At 42.0% G+C, this 15874-nt stretch overlaps 1 protein-coding gene across 6 annotated transcripts in view; it reads right to left on the bottom strand.

Moving 5' to 3' along the window:
• CCDC33 (coiled-coil domain containing 33) overlaps window positions 1–15874 on the bottom strand; it is a 293168-nt gene that overhangs the window by 106609 nt on the left and 170685 nt on the right. For all 6 annotated transcript variants that reach the window (XM_033919717.1, XM_033919716.1, XM_033919715.1 and 3 more), the window contains 2 exons: window positions 15267–15400; window positions 14602–14673 (listed from right to left, as the gene is read on the bottom strand). In XM_033919717.1, coding sequence (XP_033775608.1) covers window positions 14602–14673; window positions 15267–15400 — 206 coding nt within the window. The remainder of the gene's footprint in view (window positions 1–14601; window positions 14674–15266; window positions 15401–15874) is intronic.

A 15874-nucleotide genomic window follows, 5' to 3' on the forward strand; every position in this document is an offset into this window, starting at 1 on the left:
ACAGGATGGCTACTAGTGGCGTCTAAGGTCAAAGTAGGCATGGTTAGGGGCAGAGATGACCTTAGGCCCAACTAGGCCTGACTCTCTAAAAAACGTAGGCAGCGGCAGAACCCTGGCCTACATTCCAGGCGCCTAAGTTGTTTCTTAGGCACCGGTAGCCACAATTCTGTTAACAGCACCTAAGCGTGATTGACATGTGACCGGTGCTGGAATCTGAGCCCGAGTTCCTAGGTGCCAACATTTAGGCAGTAACATTTTCACTACCATTTTACATGGCATATGGGTAGCTAAATGCCAATGTGGGCTTTATTCTAAAACAGCATTTGGGCACCCAGACTCCATTATAGAATAGAATATACCTTAGTGTACAGATTTTGGGCATCTAATTTTCAGAACCCTTTATAGAATTGCCTCCAATATTTTCATTAAAATCTTATCGTCAATATTAAGCAAGGTAATAGGCCTACTGTATAATTACTAGAAAAAGAGCATCCCCTTCCAAATTTGACTTGATTCATGGATATTTGATAATATCACACAATACTGCAAGATTTTAAATGCATCATGTATAATACAACAAATGCACATGACTTTATATTATAATATCATCTTGTATAATGATGTGTGGTACTGTAGAGCAGGGGTCCCTAACCCCCGGTCCGCGGCCCACTAGCAGGTCGTGGCCATCTGGCAGCTGGGCCGCGAGAGATCCTCCATCCCTCAGCAGAACCCCGCTGACTGCCGACCTCCGTTCTGAAAAGCAGTAGAAGCGGCAACAATGAATAGGCTGCTTTGCTGCCTTCTCTGGGGCCTTCCCTCTGCTGCCGCATCACTGATGACATCATTAGTGACGCAGTGGCAGAGGAAAGGCCCTGGCGGGGAAGGCAGCAAAGCAGCCTGTTCAGTGTTGCTGTTGCTTTTCAGAACGGAGGTCGGTGGGGTTCTGCTGAGGGATGCAGCCTGGCTGTCAGATGGCTGCGGCCCGCTAGTGGGCTGCGGATCAGGGGTTGGGGACCCCTGCTCTACAGTGCCATACATCATTATACAAGATGATGGGGATGGAGGATCTCTCGCGGCCCGGCTGTCAGACGGAGGTTGGTGATTGGCGGGGCCTCACGGTCAGAGGGTCATCGGGGTTCTGCTATACATGGGGGATGGGAGGAAGAGATGGAAAGGGGGGATGGGTTGGCGGGGTCGTCAGAGTTCTGCTGCACGTGGGAGAGAAGGGAGATGGGTTGGCAGAGTCATCAGGGTTCTGCCCCACGTGGGGGATGGGAGGGAGACATGGAAAGGTGCGCGGGGGATGTGTTGGCGGGGTCATCGGGGTTCTTCTGTACGCATGTCACTGTCTTCCATTGTCCCCTGATGGGATTGTTTGGCTGCAGGAAAACAAGGGCTTCCTCTGATTCTGCATTATGGTAAGTTGTATAATTTCTATTATGATATTATAACTTAATAATAACAGAAATGTAATGTATATTGTGTATAAAACTGCCCTACGAACCTGTCACGAATCTTCCTCCCCCCCTCCCCTCCGGTCCCTTCTATAAAAGTGGTCCTTGGTGTCAAAAAGCTTGGGGAATATTTTTAAGATTTTGTATGGTGATACATGGCACTATCCACTATTGTACTGGAAAGTCTTGTAAAAGATGGTGCTTAAAAAGATTTATAGCAGAGATTCCAGAGTCGGCAGTGCTGGTAACAGCCACAATGGGCGGCTTTTCATTTCAGACCTAAGCTGATTTATTGGTGGGAAACACTCAAAATCATTTTCAGTCCTGATCTGTTCTACCAAGATTTATTATTATTGAGTGACCTGTAGAGTTTGAATGAGTGCAGAGATGATTCTTGAACAGCTCTATTAAATGAAAACAGGTGCAAAGCAACTCAATGGAATTTTGTTTTACTGAACTCTATAATAAGAAATCTCTGATAAAGTAAGTTGTTCTGGAAACGTTCATTTCCAATGGTATACAAAAGCTTACAGGGAGATATCTGATAGTCAATGGACATGATCTATATAAAAAAAAATAATTTAAAACCATATCCCTTCCTGCAAAAGAACAACAAATTACTCAAAATTGGAAGGATTATACTAAATTAAATTATACATTTTGGTGGAACTCAGTTTGCCATATATATAAAATGGAAGAGGTGTTAGCGTTACAACAAGGGAATCTTCATAATTTTAAAAAAATTTGGGAACCATTGACTAATTATTCTAATGATCAGATTTCTTAGCACATGGGTAGTAGATATATAGGGGTGGGATGGGGAATGTATATCATATGGAAGTAGGAATATTGACAAAAGGGGGGATTTATTCTATATTATAAGAGGATTTGTTTGTAAATACAAGTGCCATATGATAATTGATTATAATATGTTTAATTCACTTGTTGTAAGAATTCAAAAATGAATAAATAAAATATTAAAAAAAAAAAAAAAAGAACAAAAAAAATCCCCTTCAACAAACCTAGGGCTCCTTTTACCAAACCGTGGAAGAACTTCATACTGCAGACCGACGAGGTGAATTGTACGACGCTCATTCAATTCCTATGAGCGTCGAAGCATTTACCTCGCCGGCCCACAGCAAAAAGCTCTTCTGTGGTTTAGTAAAACCCAGCGATATAAAATCATGCGCATTTATATCGGCAGAATGAATTTTACATGTTTTGCAAATTTAGAATTCCATCTTTCAAATGAACGTGCATATGTAAGTTATATAAATATTTCTTTATTTCTTTTAGTTATTTATAGATTGCAATTCCGGTCCTCAAGAGCCACAGGTAGGTCAGGTTTTCAGGATATCCACAATAAATATGCCTGAGATAGATGTGCATCTCAAGGAGGCAGTGCATGCAAATCCATCTCATATATATTCATTGTGGATATCCTGAAAACCTGACCTGCCTCTGGTTCTCGAGGACCGGAATTGCCTACCACTGGTCTAAGTGGTTTACATTCAGGTACTCAGTCATTTGTCCCTATCTGTCCCAGTGGGCTCACAATCTATCTAATGTCCTGGGACAATGGAGGATTAAGTGACTTATCCAGGGTCAAAAGGAACAGCACAGGGCTTAAACCTTGCAACTTCATCTACTAACTAAAATACAATTTAAACACACACAACAACACTAGGGCAAATACTAGCTTTTAAGGACTAATAAACTAACCAAAAATTAACAGAGATAAGAAGGAAAGGAGGACTGGAATTACAATATGTAAAGAAAAAGAAAACATGTAAAGGAGAAGAACAATAGGAAGGGGAACAGGTATTAAGACTCCTTCTAAGTGCTAGGATGTCCTTAAAAGGACAATTAGGTATCAAAAGCGTCGAGAAAGCTGAGGCTGTAGCTCTAACCACTAGGCCACTTCTTCCTCCACAAATCGATCCACAAATATGTCAAAAAGTTAGCTACGGGTCATTTATTAACAATAAGGAATAAAGTAGACTCTGCAATAGATGGAGATACATTTTTTGAAAGAAAGTCCAAGTCAGAATTGAGTCGTCTCACTAACAACATTTAAAAAAAAAACCCAAAAAACTCCATCCTTCTCACAGTCATTTTCAAACAAGATAAATGTCAGGGTTTCTCTTTTGAAAATATGTTAGAATGTCCAAAATAAACAGTCAAAATTATGAATACAAAAAACCAGAGAAAGGAGATGTATCTGGCAGCATTTGTATGAAAATGGTCACACAAATGTCCCTGCAGTGGACTTAAATCCAGGGCATCCAGAGGAGATGATAGAGATATTTACATACCACTGTGGCATAAATGAACAGGAGGTTAAGTATCTTTCAATTGAAAGGAAGCTCTGGAATGAGGGGGCATAAGGTGAAAGTGAAAAGGGGACAGACCTAGGACTAAACTAAACTACAGCTTAACTTTATATATCGGATCATCAACCTAAGGCAGCTCGGCTCGGTTTACAACAATTAAATAAGAACTGAAAAAAAGAAAGAACAGAGGTTTCAAAAGAGATTAATTTTCAAAATGTTTAGCAAATAAAAAAGTTTATAGAAATTTACAAAAAGATTGGAAAGAACTGGGGCTCCTCAGAGTTAAGGGGAGTTCATTCCATAGTTGCAAAAGTTTAAAAGTCAGAGATTGACTAAAGATCTTAACTCCTTTAATTCCTTTTCTGGAAGGAAGGGAAAGTTTTGAATTGTTGGATGCCTCTTGCATATGAGAATCTGTAAACATTCCATAATAAGGGAACAAGGGGGAATAAAAATACCATATAAAATTTTGAAAGAGATGCAAGCACATTTGAATTGAATTCTAAGATAAACCGGGAGCCAATGAAGACTCAGGATCAAAGGGGTCACGTGGTCAAATTTACTCTTTCCAAAAATCAACTTTGCAGCAGTATTCTGGATTAATTGTAGTCTTTGGAGACAGATTTTTGCAATGCCAAAGTAAATAGCATTGCAATAATCTAGTCGAGATAATATGATTGATTGGACCAAAACAGAGAAATGTCGATGGCTAACCTTCCTCAACATTCGTAAACTAAAAAAACATTTCTTGACCAATACTTCTTTATGAAAGTGTGATAGATGTATGGAAAAGCATCCTGGTGGAACTGGTGGAGATGAAGACTATCTGAATTCAAGAAAGTGTGGGACATGCATTTAAGGGAAAGGAAGGAAAGTAGACTGTAGGGATGGACAGACTTGATAGGCTATATGGTATCTGCGGCCATTTTCTCTGTTTCTGTGTATATTTCTCTGTTAGTGTATCAAAATGCAATCTCAGGTCCTAGAAGCCTTGTTGCAGTCCTGACTTGAGTTTCACTTCCTAAAAAAAATGTTTCAAAGGATCATTAACTCTTGACCTTCTTGTTATCCCATCACTGAAACATATAAATACATTAAGGTCAGCAATTTTTGCTGTTAGCGCCCCTTAAGAACATAAGAAATGCCTTCTCCGGATCAGACCTAGGTCCATCTAGTCCGGCGATCCGCACACGCGGAGGCCCATTTAGGTACTCCTTTATGGAGACCCGGTTTTCCCGTAACCCTCAATATGATTAGCAAGAAGGTATGCATCCAACTTGCGTTTGAAACCAGAACAGTAGTCTCCATCACAACCTCCTCCGGGAGAGCATTCCAAGTGCCCACCTTATCTTTGGAACAGTATTCCAAACTACTTACGTGAAAAACTTGAAGTCAAAATTAAAGACATTTCTCTTTCTCGAAACTTTTGATACCTAACTGTCCTTTGAAGGACATCCTAGCACTTAGGAGTCTTAATACCTGTTCCCCTTCCTATTGTTCTTCTCTTTTACATGCTTTCTTTTTCTTTACATATTGTAATTCCAGCCCTCCTTTCCTTCTTGTCTCTGTTTGTTCATTTTTGGTTAGTTTATTAGTCCTTAAAAGCTAGTATTTGCCCTAGTGTTGTTGTATGTGTTTAAACTGTATTTTAATTAATAGATGATTTTAACACTTTTGTACACCGCCTAAAACAGGGATCTCAAAGTCCCTCCTTGAGGGCCGTAATCCAGTCGGGTTTTCAGGATTTCCCCAATGAATATACATTGAAAGCAGTGCATGCACATAGGATCTCATGCATATTCATTGGGGAAATCCTGAAAACCCGACTGGATTGCGGCCCTCAAGGAGGGACTTTGAGACCCCTGGCCTAGAAGGTTTGATTAGGCGGTAGAAGAAATTTTAAATAAACTTGAAACTTGACCTCACATGAACCCTTTACCAATGGTGCTTCTTTTCTAGACATGTCACATGAGTGGGTAATTTTATAATCGGTTGCCAATTTAGGCATCTATTTTATAGAGATACATAGGAATCTGAATGTGCTTATAGAATATTAGGGGAAACCGGTTGATAGACAACAACGCGGAAGACAAAGGCACGCACCGACAACTGAGCGCAAGACGGAGGCGCGCGCTGAAGAAAATTACTGTTTTTAGGGGCTCCGATGGGGGATTTTGTTGGGGAGCACCCCCAGTTTACTTACTACAAATCGCGCCGGCGTTGTGGGGGGTTTGGGGGGTTGTAACCCCCCACATTTTACTGTAAACTTAACTTTTCCCTAAAAACAGGGAAAAAGTGAAGTTTTCAGTAAAATTTGGGGGGTTACAACCCCCCAAACCCCCCCACAACGCGGCGCGATTTGTATTAAGTAAAGTGGGGGGTTCCCTCCCACGCCCCCCCCCCCCCGTCGGAGCCCTAAAAACAGTAATTTTCTTCGGTGCGCGCCTCCGCGCTTCGCTCAATTGTCTGCTCGCGCCTTTGTCCCGGCGCGCTTTTGACCTGACACCGGGGAAACCAGCAGTATAGGGAGCTAGATTGAAACTGTAGAGATTTACAAATCCTTGGAACCAGACATTTGGATTTTGCTCACACCTTTTTAGCGTAGCCCTTTCAGGACCAAGGGACATATTTGTCCCATAACTTTAAAATCCTATCAATTTTGATTGGGATAGTCTACAGTTCTAAATTTGATATGTACGGATTCCATATGATACTGCCTTTATGTAAACAAACTGGTTCCGACATTCATTCATTAGCGTCGTTGCTAGATGGACGAGAAGATTCACTTGCCACACTGTCCATAAGCCAGAAGTGTGATTTTTTAAAATAAAAATAATGATATTTCTCAAAAAAAATCAATTTTTTGGCATCTGCAAGCCCTTTTTACCATAAAAATGTCGTCAAAACCACAAAAATTGGCCTACGATCCTTATGGTCCTGAAAGGGTTAAGGTGATTTATATTCTTCTAAACTAGGCATTTCCTATCTTTGGAGGGCTCACAATCTAATTTTGTTCATGAGACAATGGAGGGTTAAATGACTTGCCCAAGATCATAAGAAGCAGCAGCAGCGGGATTTGAACTGGGCACCCCAGCATGTCAAGCCCAGTGCTCTATAAGGCTACACCTAATGACTCTACTCGCAGGCTTCCTGAACTCTGCTCCAGAGCATGCCTACATGCAGTTTATATAAAAATATGTGCCTTCTTAGGGCTTCTTTTACGAAGCCGCGTTAGCGGTTTAACCCGCGTAATAGCGCATGCTAAACTGCCGGCCGCGCTAGCCACTACCGCCTCCTCTTGAGCAGGCGGTAGTTTTTCGGCCAACGCGGGGGTTAGCGCGTGATAAAAAGTCGCGTGCGTTAAAGCCGCTAACGCGGCTACGTAAAAGGAGCCCTTTGTGCTGCATGTACTTTTGTGCACATTATCCACAGGATAAATTTATAAAGCCAGTTTATATGTAAATAAATTTTGTAAAATCACTCCCCCCCCTTATGACTATCTTTCCTGTGTGTGAAAGATTTTGCCCGTATTTTTCTACTGAAAATAGAGTTGTACAGAAGTAAGATGTTTGAGTAATTTGTATAAAGCTTTACTATGAACTCCAAGGGCTCCTTTTATCAAGTTGCGCTAGCGGTTTAGCGCGCGAAATAGCGTGCGTTAAACCGCCGGCCACGCTAGCCGCTACCGCCTCCTCTTGAGCAGGCGGTAGTTTTTGGCCAGCGCGTGATGAAACGTCGCACGCGTTAACCCCGCTAGCACGGCTTGATAAAAGGAGCCCCCAGTTAAAATTCCCCTCCTTTTTTTTTTTTTAATAAGTGCCTACTGCATAGAGAAATTGAAGTGGAAAGTCCAGAAGGTGTAGTTAAAAAAAATAATTGAATACATTTGGACAAAACACTCAAATCCATTCAATAGAGCTGTAGCTTTCATAAACGAATAAAAAAAGTTCCATCTTCCTTTGTGATGATGGTAAATATGCTAATTTGTACTCTGCTTTATCATTGCTTGCTGTAACAAAGCAGATGCTGTATATATACATGTACAAATGCACACACAGTCTCCATCCACTAAAGCCCATAAACAGTATTTTCATTTTCTCTTATACTCCTCCATATATTAATGAGGATGAAAAAAAAATATTACAGATCTCCAATCAAACCAGTAATCAGTCAAATGAATGCAGGCACATCTTTCTGCCTGACTGGAAGTGATAATTTAGAATCACAACCAGCTGGAAAGAAGGGAATTAATTCACCACCTTACTGACACCCTTGTGAATAATCCATCATCTTTGTGGACCCCTTTGCTTGACCCTCTAGGGCAATTACTCACAAGTATCACCTGACCAACCAGGCCCAGTAGTTGCGATCTCTAGGGAGTTAGTGATAAAATCTGCAGGCCATTATTTTCCATCTCAAATTAGTTTTCCACATTTATTTTGTATGTGTGTTAGTGTAGAGGTAGTGAACAGGGTTTAAAAATATCTCATCTTTCTGAATGCAAACTCTTTCATCTATTATGAATAGAATTTTCAAACTGCATTTGAAGGTGCAATTGGGGGGGGGGAGATGATAATTTTATAAGCCACAGAAAAGGTAATTCTACTGTATCAATACCAGATGTATTTATGGAGCCCTTGCATGTGTATATGCAGAAAAATAGTACTTATACACCTAAGCACGTTCAATGCTATTCTACAAGGGTGTGTAATAGTGAATAAATGCAAGGGAAAGTACGTGTGGGAGAAGCATGGGTAGGACATGGGCATGTCTCTCGCTTATGTACGTAATTTACACAGTACTGTTAAGTCAGTGGACTCCAACCTTTTTCATGTAAAGATCCGGACTGTGAATATGAGAAAGCTCTGAGGGCAATCCTCTCCATGGACTACCGTGTGTAGTGTGCCTTGAATGTCCTCATTACTCCCTGATCTAGAGACTGGATGAGAGATGTGGTGTTGGGAGGCATGTAGACGACCTCAGCCCCTTCAGTGTGGAACTCATGTGGTTCTGGATATCCGGGGGCATTGTCCAATTCCAGCAGAACCTTGAATTCCTTTCCCTTACTGGCAAGGTATTTTCTTACTTCAAGCACAAAACACTGATGAAACCACTTGAGAAACAGTGCTCTCGTTGTCCAAGTCTTCTTGTTGTGCATCCAGTAAACAGGTAGCTGGGACTTATCTTTTCCCTTCAAGGCTTGGGGATTCTCAGCTTTATAAATCAGTGTAGGCTTTATCATATGGCCTGCTGTGTTTGCACAAACATCTATCCCTTGCAGCCTTGAAGCCTGGCGCTCACTTATCCTCTTTACTAATGAAAGTCCTCTGTGGCATTCTCTTCCAAAATAGAGCAGTTTCATTGGCACTGAATGCCTGCTCAGGTACATCTCCCTTCTCTTCAGTAATTTCTTTAAAAGTGGTAGGGAACTCTCTAGCTGCCTCTTGGTTGGCAGATGCTGCTTCTCCTGTCACTTTCACATTACCTAGGCCTTACCTGTGCCGTAATTTATCAAACCACCATTTACTGGCCTGAAAGTCCATAGATTGTGACAATTCACCTTTCCTTTTCTTCAAGTTATCATACAAAGGGCTCCTTTTACTAAGCCGCGTTAGGGCATTAACATGCGGAATAGCGTGCGCTAAATTGCCGCACGTGCTAGATGCTAACGCCAGCATTGAGCTGGCATTAGTTCTAGCCATGTAGCGCAGGTTTAGCGCACGCTAAAATGCTGCATGTGCTAAAAACGCTAACGCAGCTTAGTACCGTATTTTCACACATATAACGCGCGCGTTATACACGATTTTTACAAACCGGGCATAACCTTGCGCTTTATACTTTTTAAATAGTTCCCCCCCCCCCCCCGACGTCCGATTCACCCCGCAGGACCGCTCGCACCCCCACCCTGAAGGACCGATCGCGCTCGAACACGCACCCCCACCCCCACCCCGAAGGACCGCTCGCACCCCCACAGCTTCCCCACCCACCCACATCATGTAGAAGCTGCCTACCGTCGTCCTGCTGCTTCCTCTGCCGACGGTCCTGCCCCTTCTCTTAGCCCTGCGTCGACGCTGCTTCCTCTTCCCCAAGGGCGGGACCGCCGGAAGAGGAAGCAGCGTCGATGCAGGGCTAAGAGAAAGGGCAGGACCGTCGGCAGAGGAAGCAGCAGGACGACGGTAGGCAGCTTCTACATGATGGGGGGGGTGGGGAGGCTGTGGGAGTGCGAGCGGTCCTTCGGGGTGGGGGTGCTTGTTCGAGCACGAGCGGTCCTTCGGGGTTGGGGTGCAAGCGGTCCTGCGGGGGGGGGGGGGTGAATCGGACGTCGGGGGGGGGCATCAGGCTTTCAGGGTGGGGACAGGACTTCAAGGGGGAGAGGAGAGTCGGGCTGGACAGAGGAGAGTCGGGGGCGGGCTAAAGGAGAGTCGGGCTGGCCAGAGGAGAGTCAGGGCGGCATGCACGGAATAGGGGTGTGCGCGGTATATAAAAATTTATTTACATAAATTACAGTTTCCCGCGCGCTATACCCGTGTACGCGTTTTACACGGGTGCGCGGTATATGAGTGAAAATACGGTAAAAGAAGCCCAAAGACTTTGCCTTTCCTCTTATCAACACAGTCTGCAGGAATTCTCTTCTTATAGCAATCCTACATAAATGTTGCAGTTTCTACACACGAGATATTGCTATCTTGCACAATATGTAATGTTTTCGCACCCGCTGGTGTAGCTGCAGCAATGGCTTCATGGACTGGCTTTTCCTTCTTCTTTATGTACCTAATGGCAGATTCATTAATATCATAATGATGAGCAACAGCGGAGGCTGACTTTATGAAGCATATCCAATAATTCTACCTTTTCTGGTAAGGTCTTTGCTTTCTTTTCCCTCTTGAGAGCACTTTCGTTAGCACTAGGAGCCTTACGCTTTGTAGCCATACTGCGAATATGGAGCGAGATCTGACCTGTTCCTGAAGGAGAGGCAATACCATATCACCCTGAAGCAAGTGCTAAAATTTTTCTCTCTGCACACTTTTCTCTGATGCTGCCATTCGCCCGACCACGCTGAAAAAAAATAATGCGCTGAACTTTCTTTGCACTCCAGGATAATGTCATTTGGGGGGAGGTGGAGCCACCAAGCTAAAAACTGTGAATAACCGAAATTGCGAGCGCCAAAGTCGTGAATATGGAGGGAGCAGTGTAATTAAATCATCGGGACATCTGTCCACCCTTAATTAACAGCCAACTTTCTCATCGTGAGAAAAATGGCTTTAAATTAAAGGTAAATGGTTGTCCCAATGATTTAACTATTTTCATTTCATGGTCCTATTAAAAAAATGTTTTGACTTTGAAAGAGAATTTTAGTAGCTAGGTGTATTATTATATGTTTTCATATACTTAACAAAATATATGCATACATCGCAACTTCGCCCATGTTCAGCCCAAACTGGTTAAACATAAGTACAGCAAAAAAGAACACAGATATAGTGAAAATCCAATTACAGAAATAAATCATACATTCACATGGACCGTGTAACAAGGTATTACTTGCATATACACAGGCCAACAGCACAATATATCAAGGATGAAAAAAGCTTCAGATATAAGCCCTTCCCACCGTCCACGAATGGATCTAAGGCAGTGGTCTCAAACTCAAACCCTTTGCAGGGCCACATTTTGGATTTGTAGGTACTTGGAGGGCCTCAGAAAAAATAGTTAATGCCTTATTAAAGAAATGACAATTTTAGGACTTCGATGGGAAGATAGGACTTCAATGAGAAACCAAGGTGGCAAGGGAGCCCCTTCTGGTGATTCAGACAGGTCGTGACCTGTTTGGGCCGCCGCGGGAGCGGACTGCCGGGCAGGATGGACCTATGGTCTGACCCGGCGGAGGCACTGCTTATGTTCTTATGTATGAGGTATAAAGCTCTTTATAGTTTATAAATCTTTGCTTTTGGCTAAGTCTTAATAATAATATTGTAGTTTATAGCTAAAGAGACATATGGCTTTTCTCAAAAATGTAAGTCTCCCTCCAAATTAGGAATCAAGGAAACTCTTTTATCTTGGCATCCCAAGTCCTCTAAATTTTCTTCACACTTCTACCTCTAACCCTCTGTTGTAGTTCCTTCCTATTTCTTCTCTGTAAACCGCGCCGAGCTCTACGAACATGGAGATGATGCGGTATACAAACCTAAGGATTAGATTAGATTAGATGATCAAGAAATTGTTTTATTTTACTTTTGTGATTATGATAAACATACCGAGGGCCTCAAAATAGTACCTGGTGGGCCGCATGTGGCCCCCCCAGGCTGCGGTTTTGAGACCACTGATCTAAGGTGTTCAGGCTAAAACCTCATAGCCGTGGAGGCTTTCATTCAGAGTCCCTTCTTAAAGCCACTGATCTGTACTGATACACCCTGAGGCAGCAGTAATATGAAATGCTGGCAACATTGGTGTACCGGTTAGTTTTGCAAGATAAGTTGAAGTTTCTTCATCTATTTTGTTACACTCTAGTTTTTGCATCGCACAGAGCCTAAATTAAATATACAATATCAAGGTTGTTTTTTTCTGCCTATGAGGTTTTAGCCTGAACATCTTATATCCATTCGTGGATGGTGGGAAGGGCTTGTATCTGAGGCTTTTTCCATCCTTGCTTTTGGTCTGTGTATATGCAAGTAATACCTTGTTGCATGGTCCATGTGAATGTGTAAACATAAGTACAGGCCATCTTCTTGGCCTACATACATACATGAACACATTCAGCTGCACAGCTTTATAAGAGCCATTTCCCGCATGTAAAGTGCTTTATAAACTTATGCCCATAGTGACAAAGAAATAGGACCATACTGAGCTATAGTTGCACCCTGTGCAACTCACCCACTGGCACTTCCTGGTTTGCTGTAGGTAATGAGAGCAGATTGTGGTCTAGGAGCAATTTTTGTGCCCCTTTCATATTTGCATCTTGTGCAGCCACAAAGCTCGCACAACCCTTGGAAACCTAATTAAAGAAAACTGAAATTGCCTTTACAAATCTGCAAGATTGAGAGACAGGCTGCAAAGAAAATGCAGCCAGTCAGTGCAATATTAGGCACCCTAGGTAAAGCTTCAATCTTGCACCCCTGCCCTCCATCCCCCATTCCAACGTACCCAGCCACAGCTATAGAAAAAGGACATTTTAACAGCAACAAGATTTGGGGGGCAGTAAGAAAGCAGTGAGCAGGTATTTTCAAATTCCCTCCTAGCAAGCCTACGTGTCCTCCGATAGCTCATCCCCTGTGGCCTACAGGCCCAAGGGTAAACTAGCATTCTCTGTCATACTGGATTAGTCTCAAGGCATGAGCTACAAGGTCATAAGAAGGGTAATAGGATGGGACTTGATATGCCGCTTTTTCTGTGTGGTTACAATCAAAGCGGTTTACATATTTTAGACAGGTACTTATTTTGTGCCTGGGGCAGTGAAGTGTTAAGTGACTCGCCCATAAAAGCTAGTGTTTCATACCATGGAGGCCAAAGCACTGTGGGAAGCGCTGGGTAAGCTCATGAAAGACTGCTTGCTGCTTTTTGCCTTTTCATGAACATATAGGTAGTATCGTAAAGTCATCATTCTATAGACTCCGTCAAATTCGCTCTCTTTCACAATATCTTTGTTCTAAATCTCTAAATATCCTGATCCACTCTTTAGTAATCTCTAAAATCGATTACTGCAATGCCCTTTATAAAGGAATTGCACAGAATGAAATAAGACGGCTTCAAATAATACAAAATACTTCAATTAAATTACTAACAAGGACAAAAAAATTTGATCACGTAACACCACTTCTCAAGAAAGCTCATTGGCTTCCAGTATCCCATAGAATAACATATAAACTAAGCTTACTCACTTTTAAAGCGATGTTTTTTAAAACACCTGCATTTATTTTTAAAACACTAATTCCTTACTCTACAAATAGAACATTACGATCCAACGAACAGCATTTATTAACAATTCCATCTCTCAAAATCATTAATACTAGAAGACAATTTATCTTCTCTGTTACTGCTCCACAAATTTGGAATTCTCTGCCAATATATTTAAGGAAAGAACATGATATTGAGAAATTTAAGATTAACTTAAAAACATTCCTTTTTAAAGATGCATTTGATTAACAAGTTCTTCCATTGAATTCAATAATGCTGCTTTCGACATTTTTTTTTTTTGAACTCCCATCCTTATGTTTTTCCCTACCTTCTTTTCTATTATAAATTGTATTTCATTTCCCCTTTTTCCCTTCATTCATGTTTGTTAATTGTATACAGTTCTTTTTATTTAATGGTAATATATTAATTAATGTTTTATTGTTAATTTTTAAAAAATGCAATTTTATCTTAAAGTTGTAATTTAAATATTTTCTTTTATGTATGTACATCGCTTTGAAGCAAGATTAAGCGATTAATCAAAAATTTTAATAAACTTGAAACTTAAACTTCCCCCCCCTCCTCCCGGGAATCTTGGCACTCTAAACAGCTGCCTAGTTCACCCAATGAAAATGCTGACCCTGAATGAAGCCAGTGCAAGATAAAATAAGTGAGGCCCAGGACCAGTTTAATGAAACTACTTTCTTTAAAGAAAAATTGTGCTCATAGGCATCACTGCCTGTTTGAAATGTCATAATACTTGGGCACAGCTAGCCCCAGAAAACTACATTTTCATTAAGGCTGGCATGAAGATTTATCTCATAGTAAACAGGAAAGAGGATAAAAAGAAAAAAGATGGCTTGGAGCTTAAACAAAGCTGGCAGAATTGAAAACAACTTTTCTTCCCTCCAGCTGGACTACTTCCTTACCTCTGAGGTGATCAGAAGCAGAGACAACCCCACATTGGGGAAAGTGTCAGATGTTGTCCTTAGGCTAGTGCCCTGATGAGAGAAAACACAGGAAGAGCATATCAGTGAACATCACAAGTGCTTCAAGCATCCGTGCAGTACAAAGAGTCATATAGTAAAATAAAGACTGCCATCTTCTATAGTGTCTGGCTTGCCTTCACAACTCTTGTGGATTTCATGGTATAAATCTTGATTAACTATGCATATCTCGTAATATCATGCTGCGACACTGGCACTAGGCACAATCATGCAGGGAAGGTACAAATCTCTACTGGATCTGGCAAGAGAAGGTGTCGAAGGAAGTGGTGTGCATACATGCTGAGCTCACTCCAAATCTTTTAGAAATTCTAAGCTGGAGTAGCATTTGCCATGCCAGGCTCTACCTGCGATGTGGGAAGGTGTGGCTCACTGGTAGAGCTGCCGCCTTTGCACCCAGAGGTTGCGAGATCAAGTTCCAGTGCCATTCCTTGTGACCCTGGGAAAGTCACTTAAATCCTCCTGTGCTCACCGCTTTGAATATCAGCTTTGAAATGCCAAAGCCACAAAAAGGCAAGACTTGATCATCTGCTTGTCTATTTGTCAAAGAGTTCAAATAATAATAATTAGCATGGGTGTCGCCATATTACCTGGATTGGAATCTTCACAAGTCGAAGTCCATGTTGGCTGTTTTCTGCCATCAGCTTATGATAAATGTGCTGGTTTAGGGCCACCACAGAGAAACCCAATGGAGTTTGAAGGTGCCAAGGGATCATATCAGACACTGACAAAGCAATCACATAATATGTAGAAAAACAAATTCATGAAAACCCATCCATTTTCATTATTCTTAACTCTTGTCCTCAAGCAGGCATGAAGGCCAAACTTAGACAGATGTTAGACTGAGGTATATATGACACACAGGAACTGCATGTGGGGGGGGGAAAAAGCAAGCAGTTTTACCTCAGATGTATGTGGGAACAGGTTTTTTGTGGTTTTTTTAAAAAATCACTGCTCCTGGTTTGCACACAGCCATTGATCTCCCCCCACCCCCCGACAGCAGCACAAGACCCATTACCCCTCAACACCCCTCACAAGCATCAGCTCCCTATTCTGATATCCTTTCCCCCCCCCACACTGAAAACCAAAACCCTACTGAATAGACCCTTATTATCTTTAGGGGTAATGGTCATCATTTTGAATGGAGTAAACAGGGGATAGTTCCTGCTACCACTAGACTACCAGGGTCACTGGAAAG

The sequence above is a fragment of the Geotrypetes seraphini genome, chromosome 14, assembly GCF_902459505.1.
Source record: "Geotrypetes seraphini chromosome 14, aGeoSer1.1, whole genome shotgun sequence".
In the NCBI taxonomy this organism is placed as follows: Eukaryota; Metazoa; Chordata; class Amphibia; order Gymnophiona; family Dermophiidae; genus Geotrypetes; species Geotrypetes seraphini.